This window comes from Notolepis coatsorum (assembly GCF_963971535.1).
Source record: "Notolepis coatsorum genome assembly, chromosome: 4".
NCBI classification, from domain to species: domain Eukaryota; kingdom Metazoa; phylum Chordata; class Actinopteri; order Aulopiformes; family Paralepididae; genus Notolepis; species Notolepis coatsorum.
The window spans coordinates 84,293,566-84,315,482 of record NC_140168.1 but is presented as its reverse complement, the minus strand read 5'-3'; the positions used below and the strand labels follow the sequence as shown (position 1 = coordinate 84,315,482).

Below are 21,917 nucleotides of genomic sequence, written 5' to 3'. Positions count from 1 at the left end.
GTATCGGAGGAGACATGTGATGCAAGGCTTCTATCCTCCCTACGACCGGCCAGTGGGGGGCACATGCAAGCAACGATCAGGACAGGGGAGGGAGAATTGGCACGAGAGGAAAAATTGGGATGGGAGAAAAATCACAGAAAAAGGAGGAGAAAAAAGTGGGTCAAAACCTTTTTTTATTCAAAATAACTGCAGACTTAAAGTGACTAAACTGAAGTACCGTAATTCCTCTAATAGTAACCCCGGCTTGTATTTGTTTCAACTGTAGCGGGTACCAGGCTTGTATTAGGAGGAGGCCTGTATAAGAGGGAGGCCTATATTTCAAATTTTCAAACGGATCATAATGAATAAATCAACATTTTGTGTCAGTTTGAACCCAGTAAAATGTACTGGGTTCATTTATTGAAACCAAGTACTGTATGAAATAGTAAACAGTGCAATTACAGGTGGTCACTGGTCATTTCAACGTTTTCAAAGTGAAATCAAGTAACTAGCTCAGTATGCAGCTCAGTATATTAGTAACCCGGCTTGTATTAGGAGGCCGGCTTATAATTGCTTAGCTCAAGAGCGCACCCGGCCATTAATAGAGACCCGGCTTGTATTTGAGACCCGGTTACTATTAGAGGAATTACGGTAAACGCGTTCCACGTGTCGGGGCACAGGAGCTAAAAGCTGATTTTGCTAATTCAGTGGAAACTCTGGGGACCTTAACCCTTTCACTGCCACACTACCAAACGGTTAACCCTTTAACTGAGACAATACAGAAGGTTAACCCTTTCACTGCCACATGACAGCATGTTAACCCTTTCACTACAGAAGGTTACCGGTAACCCTTTACTATCACACTACAAACGGTTAACCATCTGTAGAGGGTTAACCTTCTGTAGTTTGGCAGTGAAAGGGTTAAACGTATAACCAATCACCAGAGCGAGTGTGATAAGGTCCAGAGTTCCAGTCCAGTAATGAAGTGATGTAGGGTGGGAGATCACCAATAATGGCTTCACACAGAAACAGACGCCACATCTCTCTACCCGAGGGGAGCACCCAGCTCTATCATACAGGATACAATGATGGGTACCATAACTTCAGATAATCCTTCATAACGTTGATCGGCTCAGCAAATGACACCATTCACCATCGTAGCTTATAATAACAGCATTGCATTGGCCATCAACCGGTTTTAATAAACAAACAGAAACAGTAGCATGTTGATAGAATTAGGGATGCACCGATCCGACTTTTTCAGTCCAGATACCGATACCTGGGTTTGGGTATCGGCCAATACCGATACCGATCCGATACCCATTGTCCAAATAATTTTTCCAAAAAAGTTTAAAAAAGAAATTTAATCGTTTTTTTTTTAAAATTGTATATTTAACACTTTGATCGCCATGGTTAAATTCATAATTTACCATCCCTAGCCAGCTCTATTTGTCTATGGAGAAGTTCCCCTTCTTTGCAGGGCTATAACTTTTTAAATTCTATTGCTAAATTGACATTATTATGGCCCATTCAATGTCTTATATCTATTGTTCAGGGTGTAGCAACGTTATACTTTTTCATTAACATATTCATACTAAAATATGGTCTAAAGTATAAGTATGTTTTTATCGTTTTCTGCAGCTTTCTCCAGAACTTGATTTATAACCCCAAATGCATTATATTGATGATCAAATACAGTTTGGTAGCGATCGGTGCCAGATAAAAAATTTCAACTGGAGGTACTTCTAGAAGTTACTACGTATCATCTGATGTTGACCGGATGGGCGGGGGGTCGTTTATAATTCCGTGGGCAACGTTATATCATTCATCTAGTGTGGGTCATATGGTCATCAGAGCAGTTTATATGGAACACGTTAGAAAATAACGCTGGATCTTACCGTAACTTCCTCGCGCCGTTGGACGATCAGCTTGGAGTAGACAGTTTTCGATTATGGGATGTTGATCTAGATGAACCATTTCCAGGTTGTATAATACTATATACGTCCAAATAACATTGTTTATTGAGTTAGGGCGAGCGATTGATTATCCAGTGTGTCGAGATGGAGTCCGGCTAACGATTGCGAGTGCCCGGACTAAATATGGATGAGCACTTCCTGTTTGGCGCGTCACTTCCTGTTGGCCGATCTACCGATCGGCCACCAGATGGCGCTCTTGAACCGTTAGAGTTGAGTGGAGATCAGCAGTATATCTCAGGTCCCCGGAGGAGAAATATGATTTCGATCACAGATTTTTGAAATATTGATATCAATGACGAGTTACGGCGTTTCCGGCGATTAAAGTGTTAAAATATATTTTGTTTTTAAGAATTGTAAAGGATCACAAGTGTGTTTTTGATTTGTTGTAATTGTAAACAAAGACAGAAAATAAACTTCATTCATTCAATTAATAAACTGTATGGCTCACTGTCACTGTGTGGAAGAGAATGTGGGATCATTCTTTTCAGGCTTGACTTAAAACGTTACTTTCCTAACTTAGTGAAACTAAATGTAACAAATTAACACAGATATAAATGTACTGAATGGTTCATTCTTATTTTATTTATTTAACTAAATAAAAGTATATACAAAAAAAATATATATAATCGACTCGGACATGAAAATCGAATGTTAGAAAAATTATAACTCGGGTGGCTGAGTGGCACAGTGGGCAAGGCACTAGGCCTGGGAACCATGGCATAGAAGTCAGCCATGGGCATACTGGAGTATGTCAGCTCGCTGAAGTTACGCTTTAAAATGTCAAACACAGGGGGCGGCTGAGTGGCGCAGTGGGCAAGGCGCTCGCCACTAACGCAGGCGATGCTGGTATCAAGCCCAGCTCTCGCCGTTGCTACCAGCTTGGCTGGTCGTTCATACTAACACAATTGGCAGTGTTAGGGGTGCGAAAGCCGGTGGGTGGGGATTGGACGTTGTGGACAGCGACTCCTACATGTCGGTTGGTGCGCCTGTACAGCAGAATCAGGAAGTATCGGGGGCAGCACGAGCCTCCCACGCGTTACTCCTCGCCACTGAGAGATCGCGCTGTTCAGGTGAAAAGATGCGACGGCTGCCTCGTGTACCGGAGGGGACACGTGATGCAAGGCTTCGTCCTCACTGCAGCCGACCAGTGGGAGGCATAGTCTAGCAACGTTCGAGACAGGGGAGGGGAGAATTGAAGGGAGAATTGGCGAGGCGAAATTGGGATGGGAGAAAAATAGAAAATAATGAGAAAAAGTGGATCAAAAAAAATATATTTCTAACTCATCCCTACTATAAACCACGTCTCCATTATCCCAAAAAGAAACACGGACCGAAAAACAGCTTCAACAACCCCAGCTAAACATAAGAAAACTGGTTCCGTTTCTATACAAAACAGCATGGATCTGTAGATGGAACGTGCCGAAAAAAAGATTCCACAGATGGACACCAACAGTAAGTAAGAAATAGGGATAAGATTCCAAAACAAAACAGAGTTATCCCTTTAACCCTTTCACTGCTGCACAGCCGAACGGTTAACCCTTTCACTGCCACACAACAGCCGGTTAACCCTTTCACTGCCACACTACAGAAGGTTAACCCTTTACTATCACAGTGTCACACTGTGTGATAGTAAAGGGTTAACCTTCTGTAGTGTGGCAGTGAAAGGGTTAAGCAGATACAAATAATGATTACTGTATTAGACCGGTATCGATTCCAAGGAAATCATAAAAATGGTGATACTTGTTTTTTCCCCCGTTATCTCCCAGCCCTATACTACACTAAAGTACGTATTTAGCCTGTAGCACCACCAGGGGGCGTCGGGTTGCCTTGGCCAGCACCTGTGGGGGCTCTTGCGGGGAACTGCGGGAGGCGAAGTCCTCATCGGCCAGTTGTATCTCCTCGTATGACCTCTTCTTAGCCTTCTTTTCCCCCTCTGGATCAGACAGGAAGAGAAGCACGGATTGAGAACAGTGGAGCGGCCCCGTTGGACACTACATTGTGTCTGTACTCATTACAGAGTAATGTTACATTTAGCAGGTCAATATGGCGATCTGTTGTTCTCCATTGGGCTTTGCCATGTTATGATTATTTGCAGCATATATTTTATGCTAAATGCTGTACCTTTGTTTTTATGGCTAATATTTGTTGTTCATTTCAGTGTTGTAGTCACTAAATCTCGAGTCTGAGTCGAGTCTAGAGTCCCCAGTGTTCAAGTCCGAGTCGCCAACGAATAGCCAGAGTAGAGTCCCCATTACCCTAGTCCGAGTCAGAGTCCAAGTCATTAAGGTTGAGTCTGAGCTGTCATACAAATAAAAAAAGGTTTACATTAAACATAAATGACACAGCGGTCACCATTTCAAAGAGAGTTTATTTACTTTGTGACACAATAGCCAAACAAATGCACTAGCCATCAATATCGTATGCCAAATGATTAGGGCATATAAAAGAAATATATATATATATATATATATATATTATATATATATATATATATATATATATACTCTATACTGTTACTGTATCAATATATCAATTGATTATTATTTATCAATTAACAAGTCTGAGTCCTCGCCCTCGTCACGAGTCCTGACTCCAATACTCTACAACACTGGTTCATTTTATTTAACAAACAAGCATATCTGTCCACTCCCATGTTGAGTATTAACCACTTGAAAAATATGAAATGGTAGACAAAATAATTACGATTAATATGCAATTAATCACATTTAACTATGGAAAATCATGTGATTAAATATTTTAAATCAATTAACAGCCCTAATATATATATATATATATATATATATATATATATATATATATATATATAGTACCAGTCAAAAGTTTGGACACACTTTCTCATTGAACTGAATGAGAAGATGTGTTGAAACTTCTGACTAGTACTGTATACATAGTATACACCTTTATTTTTTCCTCAATAGGAGGCCTTTCACGGAATGTTTAGAATATCAATTTGTCCTCCATGCTGAAAGAAACAGTGGTTGCTATGCGCAAAACAACAGTTGCAATGTGTTGATATGAGAAATATACCAGCTGAAATATAATAAATTGGTGTCTTATTACTGGATGTTGTAAACAAGTCGCAGTGGAACAGTAACATCATGCTTTTCTAATGTTTTACCCACTCCCACCACTGTACAGAAATTAGGCATCATCTTTCAAAAGTGGTTACCAATGGTTACAAGCAACCATGTTGGAAGAAGGACAACTACACAAACATTCCGTGCAGGGCCTCTATTGCACAGGGGATCCTAAAAGGCACTATAGATAACATTCAGCCAGTAGATGTCCAACTAGAGCATCAGTATGTCATTTATCCCATCAGGTGTGTTCATGTGGGGAAATGGAAAGTAAGGAGGGGATACATCAGTGTTAATTTCGTCAGCTATTTAAGATTTTAGTTTTAGTCTTAGTCATGTGTCAAATGCTCTTTTTTGTTTTATCATATTTAGTCACCTTAGTCTATTTTTCGTTTAGTCAGTTTTAGTCAACTCGCCACTCAGTTACAGCCTCATAAGTTGGCATGAGCTTTTTCTAAACAAAAAAAGCTAACATTAGTGCTAGCTGGTTAGACTTATGTAAGCTATTTAATATGTTCTATTGTGGTGGATCAACATAATGTAGCGATCAGTCATGCAGTAATGTAGGGAAGAAAGAGGAGTGTTTCTTTTTCTGTATGGTGCTTTATTTCCAGCTCAATCAGGGCTCGAAATTGCGACTGAAATTGTATCTGTGCAACCTCAAAATATAATTGGGAGTATTCGTGCGAGTGCAAATAATTGTTCTGGTGCAACCTCCCCCCCCCCCCCCCCCCTTTATCTGTACATTCGCTAGTTTGTCACTTGTGACGAATAGCCAGAGTAGAGTCCCCATTACCCTAGTCCGAGTCAGAGTCCAAGTCATTAAGGTCGAGTCTGAGCTGTCATACAAATAAAAAAAGGTTTACATTAAAGGGGAACTATTTTACTATTTCTTTCACTATTTGGGCACTTTTACACAATTCCTGTGAGTTTATGGAACACCTCTGTAATTTTTAATTTTTTTTAATTCATTGTTTTGTATTTCTAATCAAGTCCTCAAAAACAGCATTTTTCTACTTCAAGATCTTAAGCCGTTTTGAGCCTGGGCTCCAACCACGATGGGAACTGTGTGGAGTTGACAGTGACCATTCTAACCAATCAAACGTGAGCTTGAGGTTACTTATGGGGGGTAATTAACATGAGCTAACGTTAGCCCTTCGACGAGTGGTTTGCATAGACTAACGTTAGTTACAGCTTCATTAGCCTAGCTAACGTTAGCTACATATCTAGCAAGCTATAGACAACGAAAGTTTAATGTGACTGATCCACCCATAAATAGCGAATGTCAAATATAAATAATAGGGCCGTCTTAAATACTTCGAAGCTTCGTTCGATGGGCATGGGATTCGAATATGAAAATAAAATCCAGTAAAAAAAAAGAAAAAAAAAGAAATTTGATTATTATTATTATAATTTTTTTTGTGCTAAATTAAACTCTTTGTTAATTACAACAAGCAATGCTGTTTGTTATTTAAGATGAGGTCGGACTCGGCACTGACAGATTTGTGTTCATTGTGCTGCTTTTATAAAGCCTCAAATGACGGCTTACAATATTTCATGAAAGCAAAGTGTTTCGTTTGTCTAAGATTTAAAAAGGTTTAAACTTTACAGCACTGACAAAGTTGAACAAAGTGCTGTACAAGTCCCACAACATAAAAAAATAAAATCTTTAAATTTTTTTAAATTATTTTTTATTTTATTTCGAAGCTTCGAATTAAAATCGAATCTCGGCCCCGAAGCTTCGAATTCCAAAAAAAAATGTGAAGGTCAGCCCTAATAAATAATGCAATGGCCATACCAACCCGTTCGTTTTGACGGGAGCTAGTTAACGTTAGCTAGTTAGCCAGCTAGCTAGTAGTACCGGTGAATCATGTTGCCAATTGATTTCGGTCGACTAACGTTAGTGAGATTGGCCTACGTTCCGTTACATATTCATAATCATGAGAAGGATAAGAGTCTGAGGGGGGATGTCAAAAGACGACGCTAAACATTTATGTTAAACTCTTGTTGACGTTGATCTAGTGTCCCGACAGGAAAGTAACAAACAATATGGTCCGTGCGGAACCCTTATCCCCAACACATAATTCCGTGGGTGGTTGTTAAGAGTTGTTGATCTTCCACAAAAGATGAATTGTTTAAATGTATGTTTAATCCAGTAAGAATAGGCTATATAACATACATCTGTGCAAGTAGATTAATTACATGAACAAAACGTATTGCCCTTTTGACATGTAGCCTATTCATAATCATGAAAGTTTATTTGGAAGTATTTTTTATTCTGTACTTAGTTTGAAAGTGGTCAGACAGTTCCCGCTGTGTGTAATACAGACAGTCTTCACACATTCATAAATAACACTTTAATACTGTAATAAAAGAAGTTGTGTTCAATGGGACATCTTTTATTTTTTTACCGAATACCGTGATATAGGCCTGGCTACCGTGAACCGGGGTATTTTTGCCCAAGGTTATCATACCTTCAAAATGTCATACCGGCACATGCCTAATTACAGTACTGTTATATTGTCGTTTTTTTTATCAATAAAAAAATTTATATTACATATATTGTTGGTGCTCCTTACATTTTGGTGGGTGCTCCTACATTTTTGCTGGTGCTCCCAACTTTTTGAAGTTGGGAGCACCAGTGCTACCAAGTAAAAAAAATTATTTCGAGCCCTGTCAATAACTGGGGTTTTGCAGGTTGATAATTCCCTTCTCATACACAACACAGCTACCGGCTAATACGCTACTGTAGTGCGGTCCATCCTCCCATATCTCCCGGGGAGAAACAACACCCCCAGCATAACAGTGGTGCCCCCCTACCCATGGAACGATGTGTAGGGGATAAGGGATCCGCACGGACAATTATGTTTGTTACCTTCCTGTCGGCAAACAAGCTCCTGTTAGCTAGCAAGTAAACAGTCTTGACGTTGAAGTTGAATAAAGCAAGATTTTATTTAGCAAACTACATGTTGCGTCGTCGTTATTAGTCAACGACATTGCATGAATAATTTCGTCACGTTAGTGTCACATGATCTTCATTAACGTGACGTTTCGTCTCGTCGTCAGGAGAAAAAGCTTTGTTGACGACCATATTTTAGTCATAATTTTCTTTGACTAAATTAACACTGGAATACATGCATACAACAACATTTATTTTGGACCAGCATTTTCTTTCATTGAAAAATGTATTGCTTTTTTGGGGGCAATATGTTTTATTACACACCTTTCTAAAAGCTCTGTGGATGACGTATGTATATATTTCATAAGGCTTTCTCTATGTAAAATTGTATCTATAGCACCTTTAACTCTTACTGTACCCAAATAAAACATTTAATTTTGTTTTGTTTTATGAGAGGATGCAATACATTGACAGAGGAATACCCTACATTCAACGCAATTACATTTTTGGCATTTAAAATGTCTTCTCTCTGAAGTTATCCAGCTAGATCTGAGGAACCCATGTTGGTGGACTTACGTAGGACTTGAGAGAGCTGGTCCAGCAGGTTGTTCTCATACACGGCTCTCTCCTGCCAGATAGACAGGACCCGACCCAGCTGTCTCTTACAACCCTCCTCCCCTTCCCTGCACACAACACAGGACGCAGCAGGCATGTGCAGTTAACAACAAAAAAATTCAATAACAGCAATATGCAATTAACAACATACTCTATAATTCAATACTCCCATTAGGGCCTAGCTTTCATTTGAAAATGTTCAATGCCGATACCTTGCATTCGATACACATCACACTTTCTTTTATACTCCTTGACAACCACTTTAGGTAGAAGAAGTTCATAATCACAACCCCAGAGCTAAGGGTAGCAAACCTGAACCTGTCCCGTTTCAAAACCATGAGGATATGCGCTGGTGCTACAGAATTGAACAAACTGCCTCTTGCAATTAAGGAGGTGAAGAACCCACAAGTCTTTAAGAAAAAGGTCAAACAGAAGCTGCTAGATAACCTCTCCAAATAAGGCCATGGCCAATTTAATACAGGTTAAAAAAGTTTAATTATCATTTTTACTAGCATATTTATCTTATTAACGGACTGCACCTTTTGGAAATGTAAATAGATTGTTATGTTAAGATGTAGCACATTGTAGTTGTACGTCTTCTGCTTTAACGTTGAATGAGGCAAGGAGTCCTGGGCCCTCATTTATAAATTTTTCTTAGAAAACCTTCTAATTCCACACGTAAGCACAGAATTTAGAATGTGTGCACGCACAAAAAAAACACGTGCGTACACAGGTCCTACGCACACCTGTCATGATAAATATCACCTTGGTCCTACGCTGAGGCTCGTGCACACTTTCACGTATTTGCATACCAAAACCGCCCCGATTAACCATATACGGTAATGGAACACCCCCATGAAATGTGGAAAAATGGACTAAGCCGAGGGAAGCGTGTTATGTGACAGGCTGACAGACGTGTACACGTACGGTGATGTCGCATATGATATCTATTAACCATTGCTGCCTGGGCAGCGCAAACACTAATAAAGACCGTGCTGGAATATGACAGCCTTTTCCCGTTTTGTTTGATTAATACCCAGGGATTAAAGTTCTCCTCAATTTTATTCCAAATCGCGACGGATTTTCCGTCAATTTTCTACCTGCTGCATATGATTTCTAGAGGCATACAATCTATTTTGATGTCAGTATTGGGTAGCCTATATAAACAATAATACGAGAGCATATACAAGAACAATGAATCTCACTGCCATGTATGATGTAGCCTATAGTATACGCCATGTGTAGCCTGCCTATGTGATCAATACAAACATGAACTTGAATTCCATCATGTTTGTGTGCGGGAGCTCACAAGGCTGTTGTCACAATGGGTGGTACAGTAATAACAGTCTACAATATCACGATGGACCATGCCATGTAGCCTATGTTCTATTATGACATGATCTGTGACGACAAAGGTTCTAGAATGTTTGATTATGACATCATACTCTGACAGCATGCCTATGATCAATAAAAACGCGAACTTGAATCCCATCATCATATTTACATAGTCTGTCCACTATTTGTATTACTTTGTTATTCCCCCCCCCCCCATCTATGTAAAGCGACCTTGCATGGGTCTCTTGAAAGGCGCTATGTAAAATGAAGCTATTATTATTATTATTATTATTGTTGTTGTTATTATTATTATCATGTATTGTCTGTGTGCTGAGCTCAGTGAAGTTTCAACGGAGTGAGGTAATCTATTCTAACAAACAAATTGAAGTAGAAAGCATTCCGTTGTGGCCAATCTTATTTGGAAACATGACACAAAATAATAGTATGTCGCTTTTTATTTGAAACAATATTTAATGGCGTTTGGAGGTGGGTGTTCTGCTTCTGCCCCCCATGCCAAACAAGCAAGCCAACCTCTTGTTCCTGCATGAGCCTGTTATAATTACACTACTGTCGCTATTTTACAATGAACTATAATGAATTACGGGTCATACAGAAGTTGAACACGCCAGTGTTGGAAGTAATGCACGGAAGCTTATTTCCGCGTTGAAACTAATGCATGAACTGAGGAGCGCATATGCCGTAGTAACGATATTCTACCACTGGGCGTCAGCTAAGCATGCTCAGAGCTGTGCGTAGACATAAGCACAAAGTTCAATCAATCAATCAAGTCAAGCACAAGTTCAAATTGATAAATCCCACACTTTGCTTAGAAATGGTCGTACGCACGGGTTAAGCACATATCTCGAGAGCAAATTTTTTATTTATTTTTTTGACACAAAAAGTATCAAACCAAGATGAATGTCCCTATTGGGATTGAAGTGCAAACCTAACTTTCACCAATCTTCACTTAAAAAAGAAAATGATAATTATATATATAGAGAGAGAGAGAGAGAGAGAGAGAGAGAGAGAGAGAGAGAGAGAGAGAGAATATATAAAAGGTTACTCTTGATCAAACAAAGATGAATGTCCCTATTGGGATTAATAGTGCAATAACTTGCTTTTTCACCAAACTTCACTTAAAACAAATAAAAGGTGCCTCTTGATCATCAAACAAGAATGAATTTCCCTATTGGGATTAATAAAGTGCAAATCTAACTTTTACCAAACATCACTTTTTGTAAAATAAAAGGTGACTTAAAAAAAATTATTTTTTTTGAAAATCGATTTAAATTGTTCAAAATCATCCTAAATCATTAATTCGAATTAATCGAAATATCGATTAATCGCCCAGCCCTAGGAGCGTGGAGGGCACTGTAGAGATGCAGTGCACGCTACAAGGAAGTGACATTTCTAGCGACTTTACTACCGATATTGACAAAGAAACACCATTTGAAGTCTTCCCTCGTGTGGATGGGAAATTGTCGGAAAGTAGAAAACAATGACGACAAAGAATGAATCAAATGTAATGTAATCAAATGGTAAATGGCTGCATTTTATATAACGCATTTATCCAAAGCGCTTTACAATTTGTTCCTCACATTTTACCCATTCACTCGCACATTCACACACCGACGGCAACCATGGGAGGTGCCGACCCCTCTGCTAAATAAACACACTCGCTTAACCACACACGCCACAAGACACGGGGGTCAGTTTTTTTTTTTTTTATTCAGCTTGCAGCCCGTTCACGTATAGTGCGACTCAAACAAAAGCTAGATTCACTTGTGACCTGCCTTTTTAGCCAATTTATTTATTTGCTTTGACTGGGGTATGCCAACATTATGCATAGGCCTAGATTTATTAATGCATTATGACCCCATCCACACAGACACAAGGGAAGATTTCAAACAGTAGTTCTTTGTTAACACAATGGACGCCAGACCCGAGATAAGTCGGGTTAACTCGCCATCGCTTGAGCGCCAAACCCGAGAAAAGTCGGGTTTTAAATCGTTATTTATTTTATTCGCTACGTTACCCGTTACCTATCCACTTCGTGCCTAGTAGTGGCACATAAGGCCTTCACAGAGCGTTTCCACTTCTCTCGGTCAGCTGCCGTTGTTCTTGCTTCAGGCCATGAGCTCCACCCTACCTCTTCTTTCTTTCTCTACTGTGCGTCCTCTCGGCTTTGGCCCTTGGGTGTCATGGTGTCTCTCCTGTTGCAAGAAGGACTGGCTATGGCGTCTCGAAGATTGTGTGAATTAGCTCCGTTTCTGGTTTCTGTAATAAAGTGTTTTTCCGGGAGCGGGTTACCGGCCCTCAGCCCAACCCCGAACCTGGAGGACCAGTTGGATCGCTCTTCGTCTGGTCTCTCTCCTTCGACCTGTTCGGCTTGGGTGACCCTGCTAGGAGTACAAGACTCCTGCCGACATAGCTCTAGGGGTCATTGAGACGCACAAACTGCCCCACCGCGTTAAGGTGGTGATCCGTTGGAGCATATATCCATTCATAATTCATCCATCCAGCCTGATGTTATCATTGGGAATGGCTCTGAGATTGTAAACGGCCAATACCGCTGCCTAACGCCTTGCGGCCAGTATTGCACATCATTGGAAACCATCTGACTTGGGCTGTACGTCGATCTAAGAAGTCCGGTCCAGGTTCTCTTTCTCGGGCATGAGTAACGTTTATAACACATGGATTGGGGACACTCGAGCACCGCCGATTCATGTGTTTTGGTGGATAATGTTGGACACACGACCGCGACCAGTATTTGGAATGGTGATCAGATAATTGGATTATTCTTTTTGCAGTACATCATAGACAAGGTAGGACTATACCAGGGTTTCCGTTAGAAAAAATTGTTGCCGGCCTCAGTGTCCGGTAGATTTCAATCTACCGGTCAAATGAGAGAAATTCCGGTCAGAGTTTATTGAGCTTAAAAACAATTGATAGGCAAAAGAATGACAACAAAACAAAAGAATGACATCATCAAGGCATGTAGATTTATAATATTTTTACTTAAAACTAGGCTACTTTTGCGTATAAAGTCATTATATTCCAAATAAAATAAGTCCCGAGACTCGTGCTGCTGCCGACTTTAAATCAAATGGGTGTCTGTGGGCAGTCGCCCGACATTAATAAACAACAGTCTGTTATAATCACATTTTTATGAGCTAACGAATTCCGTTATATTGGACATTTGTATTACCGTAATTCCTCTAATAGTAACCGGGTCTCAAATACAAGCCGGGTCTCTATTAATGGCCGGGTGCGCTCTTGAGCTAAGCAATTATAAGCCGGCCTCCTAATACAAGCCGGGTTACTAATATACTGAGCTGCATACTGAGCTAGTTACTTGATTTCACTTTGAAAACGTTGAAATGACCAGTGACCACCTGTAATTGCACTGTTTACTATTTCATACAGTACTTGGTTTCAATAAATGAACCCAGTACATTTTACTGGGTTCAAACTGACACAAAATGTTGATTTATTCATTATGATCCGTTTGAAAATTTGAAATATAGGCCTCCCTCTTATACAGGCCTCCTCCTAATACAAGCCTGGTACCCGCTACAGTTGAAACAAATACAAGCCGGGGTTACTATTAGAGGAATTACGGTAATTATATCAAGCGAAGAACTGAGAAATTTGGCAGAGAGAGACGGCAACATTATCGTGGGTTTGCGTGACGACTCTCTCTCTCCACCTCCCAATGACTTATTTGCGAGAGTATGTCGATGCAGAGCAGCAGATTCAGCTGTTATTGGCTCTTTTCTGGGGACCGCACAGCAGCGCCCCCCACCAAACATTGAATTGAAAATGGCTGAATTGGAGTACTGCTGGAGTACTGCACTGTGCTGCTGCTGCTCCGGCTCTGCAGCTTCACAAAAGTTTGCACACCCAGCACTAAGCTCTCGCTGACAACGTCGTTGTCATTATTAGAAGCAACGATGAAACAAATGTAATGATTGTTTCGTTCATCGCATAGGCTATTTAATTTTAGCCTATTTTAATACAATTCAAATAATCAAATTATGCTTAGACTCAGGGAATTATTTTCACCGGACATTAAGACCGGAGAGATTAAATATGTCGGACTTCAACAGATTTTGCCGGTCAAATACCGGTAATTACCGGCTAACGGAAATGCTGGACTATACATTATCAATCTTTCGTTGATCTGATATTTCCCCCCCACGATCACAGCATGTGTCTGTAATGTATGCCGTTGGTGGCGCTCGAAGCATAGAAAAACGACACCCCCCCCCCCCGCCACCCTTTCGTGCATGCATGACGAAACATAATACCGATGATCTAGCGTTGATTTCAGATTGATTCAATAATCAGGCGAGAAATGGCACGATCTATAATGAAATGCAGTAAAGCGCTGTTTGACGGAGTTTCCTGGGATTACACAGAACTAAAACTATACTCATATTCACCACGGTATAAAACGGAAATGTATGGATGAAAAAATCAGTTTTTTTGCATGTTGACCGGAAGAAACTCACTGACAATCGACGTTGTTATTAGATCCATAGCTATAATATTTAATATAGGTTTAGCACTGCAAACACAGGAATTTATCCCCATTGAACAGAGCGCTGGCACACAACGGCCCAACGCCCATAGTGACCCCTGGCGCTGAAAGTGTTAATATTGGCAATAAAGTCTACGCTCACCACCGCCACCTCTGGCCAGTTAATTCAGGCACCAAACACTCCCACCAACAACTTTACCCCCACCATTATAGGGGCGACTGTGGCTCGGAGGTAGAGCAGTTGTCTGGTAATCCGGAGGTTCCCGGTTCGATTCCCGCTCCTCCCAGGCAGCGTGTCGAAGTGTCCTTGAGCAAGACAATTTACCCCTAATTGCTCCCGATGTGCAGGTTGGCTCCTGCCGTCGGTGTGTGAATGTGTAAAAATGTGAAGAACAAAATTGTAAAGCGATTTGGATATAAGCGCTATATAAAATGCACCATTTACCATTAGAACATCTCTAGGGGAAGCACTGCTATGCATGTGGTCCTTAGGCATAAAAGTAAATATTGTTTGGTTCCTGTTGGTTGTCAGTTAAGGCCATGGGTAGGTAGGGAATTTATTTTATTTTATTTTTTCCCACGGCGACTATGGATAGGGAATTTCTTTATTTAATTAAAATGTTCACGACAACATGGATGCATGTACTCTGCCAGCATGTTTAATATCTATAATACTAAAGGTTTGACTAAGATTTTTATGAAACTTTATTGTAAAAAAGAAAAGAAAAAATATATTTTTTAAACTCATAAAATAAATTGGGTCGCACCTAAATCGGCAGGGTCGGTCGGCAACCGGAACCAAACCATTTTTTCTTTTAGGCCTTAGAAACATCCAGGGTGTCATTCGCAACAGGCGAGAGAATGGAGGAAATGCATGCTCCTCTCACGTTGGTTATATAGTAGAGCTGTGAATCTTCACTGGCCTCACGATTCGATTCAGTTGTCCACGATTCGAGTCGATTTGATTCTACGATGCAGCTCAATAATATATTACATCCTTAATTTTATAATCTATATTACTGTACATGGCTACTTTATCAATTAATACAAGTAGTCAGATAAATTTACTTTTATTTAGAAAGTTCTTAAATCAGAATGTCAAAATGTCTTTACTAGTGTTGCATGATACTAGAAAGTTATCTCGATACCCAGCTGTTAAAAACGGTTCAATACTCCATTTTATTAGTATCAATACTTTTAGAATCGCCTGATGCTGTATTTTCTATTAGTTGAGTGGATGCATGACCAGAGCACTAGCTTTAATAATAATAATATATTTGTAGGGCGCTTTATAGTTGGAGCAAATCTCAAAGCAATACATTGTAAAATAATATAAAAGCTAGCAAGAGTTTATAAAAAAATATATATGTTTTTAATAATAATTGATTATGTTCTGTCACTGCATCGATAGAGAATCGCCCACGTCACGATGCATCTTAAAATCGAGAAATGTCCACAGCCCTATTGTATAGTAATCACATTTAACTGCAGCAATTCACACACCTTTAGGCAGAGGACAACAGTTAGACGTTGACTAAGTTCGTACCAGTTACGGAGAGAACAATCTGCCCCTGCACAGTACTACCCTAAAACAAATCTAAACAGTTGCCAATATATTCAAATGACAAGACAAAGGGGACATATTATGGAAAATGGGTTTTATCCTCATCTTTGTATGGATTTGGCAGTCTGAAATGTTATTTAGGTGTTCAGGGAAAGAATTGCATAGGTAGTGCTTGCCATTTCAAATGGTTTTGGCTAGGGATGTCCGATATTATTATCGGTTCTCAATTTTTTTTTTTTTTTTTTACATTTCTATAACCTATATTTACCCAGGCAAGCAAGTAAGAATAAATTCTGATTTTATTTATTGTCAAAAGTATGCATAATGTTGTGTTAATTCCACAACAAGAGACATGTAATGTTAATTACCTGAAATTATTCTGTTTTTTGGGGGGGGGGGAAACCCTGCATATATGGTATCGGTTGATATCGGTTGATATCGGTATCGGAAATTAAGAGTTGGACATTTTCGGTATATCGGTAAAAAAGCCAATATCGAGCATCCCTAGTTTTGGCCAGTTTGAACAAGCTGTGCCGGATTCTTGCTCGCTGTGATGTCACAAGAAGGAAATACATTATAAAATGAGGTTTCATTAATCAATTAGCTGTGCTTTTTGGAGCCAGGAACACAGACTAGGCGACTGCCTAATGTACAGCTCAGTATATAATTTATTTTGACAGGGAAGGGAATCATTTATTAAAATAATTTATTTGGTGTGCTGTATCCACCAAAAACAGCATGTTTACAAGGGAAGAAAGGGGTGTTGGAAAATAAGTAATTAAAATATGATTTAGACTAGTAGACTCTATGCAATAATAAAAAATAATCTCACATTCCAGATTCAATAAAGTCATAAAATAGTTGTAGAATAGATTCATAATACGTCCCCTTTATGTTTAGTGTTACGTCAGTTGATCATTACATCAAAACCCGTTTTCATGTTTAAATGATTATGCCAGACCCTCACCTGCACCTTGTGTATACTGTTTACTTTTAGTCGTAGTATATATATATTCAGATTACATATATATATATATTTTTTTTTTGTATCTATTGCCTATATTTATTGTATCATATATGATAACCAATATGGCATAAAGACCCTGATCTGCACCTTTGTTTACACTTTATTTTTATTTTCAGATTACATTTTATTGCCTATATATGTTTTTCTTCCATTACCCTGCCCATACCTGTACCTCCCCTCCCTCCTCCCCCATGCTGCTATGACACCCACATTTCCCCAAGGGGATTAATAAAGGAATATCTTGCCTTATGTTGCAGCAATGGCTAATCATGCTAATATGTGCCAATGTCAAAGCCAGCAATGCAAAGCAGTTGGAATGTTAATTTCCCATTAGCCACTGTTCCAATATCGCAGCCCACCGTGACACATGTTTGAAGGCATCGACGATGACCGGTGCAAAGTCCTGGGTGAACTCTGGTCCTTTCCTCTTGCTGTTCTGAATGACATCATTGGCCAAGTAGAGGAAGGTCAGCTTGCGTGATACCTGAGCTGTACACATACACAACAGTAAGTCATAATGGAAACAACTCAACTTCAAAGTAGCACACTAAAAGGAACACGCCAACATTTTGGGAAATTAGCTTACCGTCTTCTCCAGAGAGAGACCAGAAGATAGAAACCAGTTTCCTCTCTGTGCGTTCAGTAGAAAGCTATCTGGCTGCATGTTAGCCTAGCTTAGCACAATGAATGAAAGCGGACATGACCAGTTAGCCTTCTGGGGAGAGGTGTTAGTAGGACAATGCCTAGGCTAACCGGCCATGTCCGCTTCCATTCATTGTGCTAAGCTAGGCTAACATGCAGCCAGATACTGGTTTCGATCTTCTAGTCTCTCTCTGGAGAAGACGGTAAGCTAATTTCCCAAAATGTTGGCGTGTTCCTTTAACAGCAACATAACATTTTCACACATGGAAAAGGCCTGTAACCCATCATATATACTGTAGGTGTAGGCTAATGAATAATAATCTCATCAAATTCGACGATTATAAAAGTCAGATTCAGTACAGTTCTGCTGTGTCATACAGTAGTCCACACACAGTCAACACTGATGTGACAGGAGGCATAAAAGGCTCCAGGGAAATATGACCCATCCACACAGGGGAATCCCTTTTCGAGTGTTGCTATAAACACCAACACCTTGTGTTTTTTTTGTCTACAGAGAAACACTCCCAAAATACAACCACCAACTGGGTAATAATCATTAGACTGTTGACTTGCCCCCTAAGGGAAAAGTGCCAAGAGTCAGATTAAACAGCAGGTTCCCTGAGCAGGCAATACAAGGAGTGTGTTCCACAGTCCTCTCACAGTACAGTGACGTCCAACAGCAGGAAACAATAGGGGCATATATATCCAGGTTTCAAGTTGAGGCCCTATGATCCCTCAAAGTATCCATTGTGGAAACAGCGCCCCTATCAATTTACCTATTTAAACACAAGATACTGCGTTATACATTTCTTTACAAATAGTAGGCCAATCCAAGGTTATCCATTGTGGGAACTGTGCCCCTATTGACCCATCTCAAACCAGCCCTCTTTTCTTGACACTCCAATTACAACAGTTGTGATTGGAGGATAAATAAAAGAGGGCGGAACTCGAGATAGATCAATCTGCAAAGTGGCCTACTTATCAGCACAAGGGATTGTGAAACAATTTGTTAATGAGTTTAACAATTAGCCTAATATCTATTTGGATTAGGGAACGCACAGATGCCACTTTTTCACTAGTCTATTCCGACTATGATGAAGTGCAGTGTATCTGAGAAAAATACTGAGATACAGTCTATTCCATTGTATTACATCAAACACATTTCTATAGGTAGAAAAAGAAAATACAGAAAATCAAGTAGCTTTAGTTTAGTTACACGTGGCTCAGGCTCAAGTTATTGGACTTTAGTCTTGGGGAAATTCTCCCTATTCCAACAACCTATCTTAGGCAGGCAAAAGCTACTAGTTACTTAGTATCAGTGTATCCCTATACCAATTTAAATCCTATAGCAACCTTTGTGCCATAGACATTTATCTAATGGAAATTATATAGTGATGACTGAGGTTTTACAACACTAATTTTGAATACAACAGTTAGGCCTAAGTATAAGCTAATACCAACTGACCAATTACGTTTACAGAACATTAGAAAGAATATTAAGTTTGCAGTCATTGAACGGATACGGTTGCCATATAAATGCACATTTGTGTATTGCAGAGATTCAACATCTTTCAGAATGGGAAAAATGCAGAAAAAAGGTTTTGCTTTAATTGATGACATGTGAAACATGGCTCTCTGGATGTTGTTGGACATAAGTATCAGGGAAATGATCTGATACTGTCTTGACACCATTATTAGCCTGGTATCGGCTAAATATCCAATGCCAGGATCGGTGGATTACCAATCAGCAGTCAGGCAAGTATATGTTTGACATCTTGTTCTCAGCATCTTTGTACTTGTGACTTCCATTTGTTATATATTGATATTTAACAATGATGTATGTTAACAGCAAATCAATGTTAAATGTGCACGAAATACACATTATCCAAATTCACAAATCTTTACCAGCGTTGCCACTCTTTGGTGCTTAATGTGTGTGTGTGACTGTGCACGTATGTTCACGTATGTTCGAAAGTTGTGCAGTGTAGTCAAATGTATACTCTCTTTTCTGGACTCTTTTTGTATCACAAACAGTACTGCATTTGCAAATCTGGTATGTCATAAATGTCTAGATGTAGCAGTACTGTCTATCTGTATGTCATATATGTTATGATGAATTGAAAATGGGGGACCCTTATGTAAACAAGACGAAAGTCTTTCTCAGGTCTGCATCCCCTTAACAATTGTGTGTATTGAGCTGTACTGTACCCATTCTGCAATCTGTTAATAACGTTTTCAATCAATCAATCAAGTCATGCTAGCTAACGTTAACGCTAGTAGAGCCAATTCTATGGCCTAGCGTTAGCCATCGTTTTCTGAATTCCCAGTACATATCATTCCCACAACGTTATCCCAGGTACTAGCTAGCTGAACTACGTGTATATAACCAGACATGTTAACGCATGCTAGCATCATTAAACTATAAGTTAGCGAGCTTCCAAAGCAATTCAACATTAGTCAAACTAGCGGTAACATTAACGTACACTACCCTGCTGTGTCTCTCAAGTTACCTTTTTTAAGCTCCATGAACCAGACGTTGACGACGGCCTTCGAGTGCTTCCTGTGATGGATGAGCCACAGTGACATGGTCTGCACACTTTGCTGTGAGTTGCTCAGCTCGGATAGTTTCTTCTCTAAAGCAGCCTCGGAGAAAGCTGACATTTCGACGAGATTCACTGGAACAACACACAGAACAGTTGGGAGAGACACGAACGATAGCTCCAAAGTTTCGCCCAACAACGTCGTTGTTGTTGTCGGCTGTGCTAACGTTACCGTTTTTAAAAGCACTAGTAATAATGTCGCCTGGCTTGTTGTTTCTTTCTAGCTGCTACTGCTAGCCAGCCAGCTAGTTTCTGCACAGCCTGCCTGCCCGTCCACTGCTCTCCTCGTTGCCCCTTGTGTGCACACCATTGTGCATCATGTCATGTGCAAACCCAACGTTACTGCAACTTGTTTACAGCAGAGCCGTATACAGCCCTTTCGCGCATGACGTGTTTTCTTCTTCTTCTTCTTCTTCTTCTTCTTCTTCTATGGGGTTAATGGCGGGTCACAACCACAGAAAGGTGCATACCGCCACCTACTGTACAACCCGGCAAAAGAAGAGAAAACAACAAACCCAGAACAAACAAAACGAAGGTTATCCTATAACCCTAGTTACATGAGTTTTTGTGAGCGTTCTGCTCTGCTGGACTAACTCATCGATACTTATTGTATGTATCACTGAAAGCGTTTGCCACATGCACCTTCATTTGCCTGGCGACGCCCATTTCCGGCTATGTACATAAGCGCGGAGCGTGACCGTACTCTTCCTTCCCGAGTCTTGACCTTCATTCGGAGGTGTTACGTACCCCAGTAAGGAGACGCAACACAAGGCCACAGACAGGGTAGGTGAGGGTGCAGTGACACAAAACCAGGGAAACAATTAGCAAAATAATAGTATTTATTTTTATAAACACAGCAACACCGAGATCAAGGAGGACTACCAGTGGCACCAAATGAAATATAAAAGGAAATTAAATCCCCCCCCCCCCCCCCCCCCCTTACAGGCGCTGAGGCCCAAAAGTACAGGTGGCGGTGCTCACTCTAAGGCTGGTGTCTTTAACATCAGGTCACCTACGTGATGCAAAATGTAGACCCCAGGGTATCTTCCTGTCCTCAATTGTCCCTGTGTGCGAAACAAAAGATTAATACAAAGGAAAGACAATCACCATAGGCTGGGTGACACAAAAAAGAGAAACAAGTATACACAGGTTAGGGTTAACAGAAATGTACACAAACTGTAAAGACTCCTAAACACAATGCAATGAACCAGAGCTTCAGGTACCAGCTCTACACCAAATACACAACAATATTTCTTATGCTAACAATAATGAACAAGAGCTTTCACCAGCTCTGGTACCAAAAAGATAAGAACTCAAACAGAGCTTTAACCAGCTCTGGTACAAAAAGCACCCTAAAGAGCCACCGCTCTAATTATAATAATTAATAATAATTGTTAGACTAGAATTCTTTATTTGTCATGCAGTTTTAACACACACACGCGAGATGGGCGACCCACAGGAACACACACACACACATGCACTGAGTCGCAGATGAAATGTCTCTCTGCACTTTTCCCATCCCGTTGTCCTTCCCCCCATGGGCAGCCGGGAGCAGATAGGGCGTCAACGTGAGCCGCGCCCCGGGGACCAATCAAAGTGCTCCTGTCCGTCTTCGTCAAGGACGCCACAGAGTTAGTGA

General features: G+C 40.2%; 1 protein-coding gene across 2 annotated transcripts in view; it reads right to left on the bottom strand.

Annotated features, from left to right (window-relative positions):
- LOC311227464 (regulation of nuclear pre-mRNA domain-containing protein 1A-like) overlaps positions 1–20,663 on the bottom strand; it is a 37,594-nt gene extending 16,931 nt beyond the window's left edge. For both annotated transcript variants that reach the window (XM_084313133.1, XM_084313134.1), the window contains exons 1-4: positions 20,189–20,663; positions 17,396–17,525; positions 8,529–8,635; positions 3,794–3,888 (exon numbers count right to left, since the gene is read on the bottom strand). In XM_084313133.1, the coding sequence (XP_084169259.1) occupies positions 3,794–3,888; positions 8,529–8,635; positions 17,396–17,525; positions 20,189–20,339 (483 nt within the window). In that variant the 5' untranslated portion in view covers positions 20,340–20,663. The remainder of the gene's footprint in view (positions 1–3,793; positions 3,889–8,528; positions 8,636–17,395; positions 17,526–20,188) is intronic.
- Positions 20,664–21,917: the final 1,254 nt, after the last annotated feature.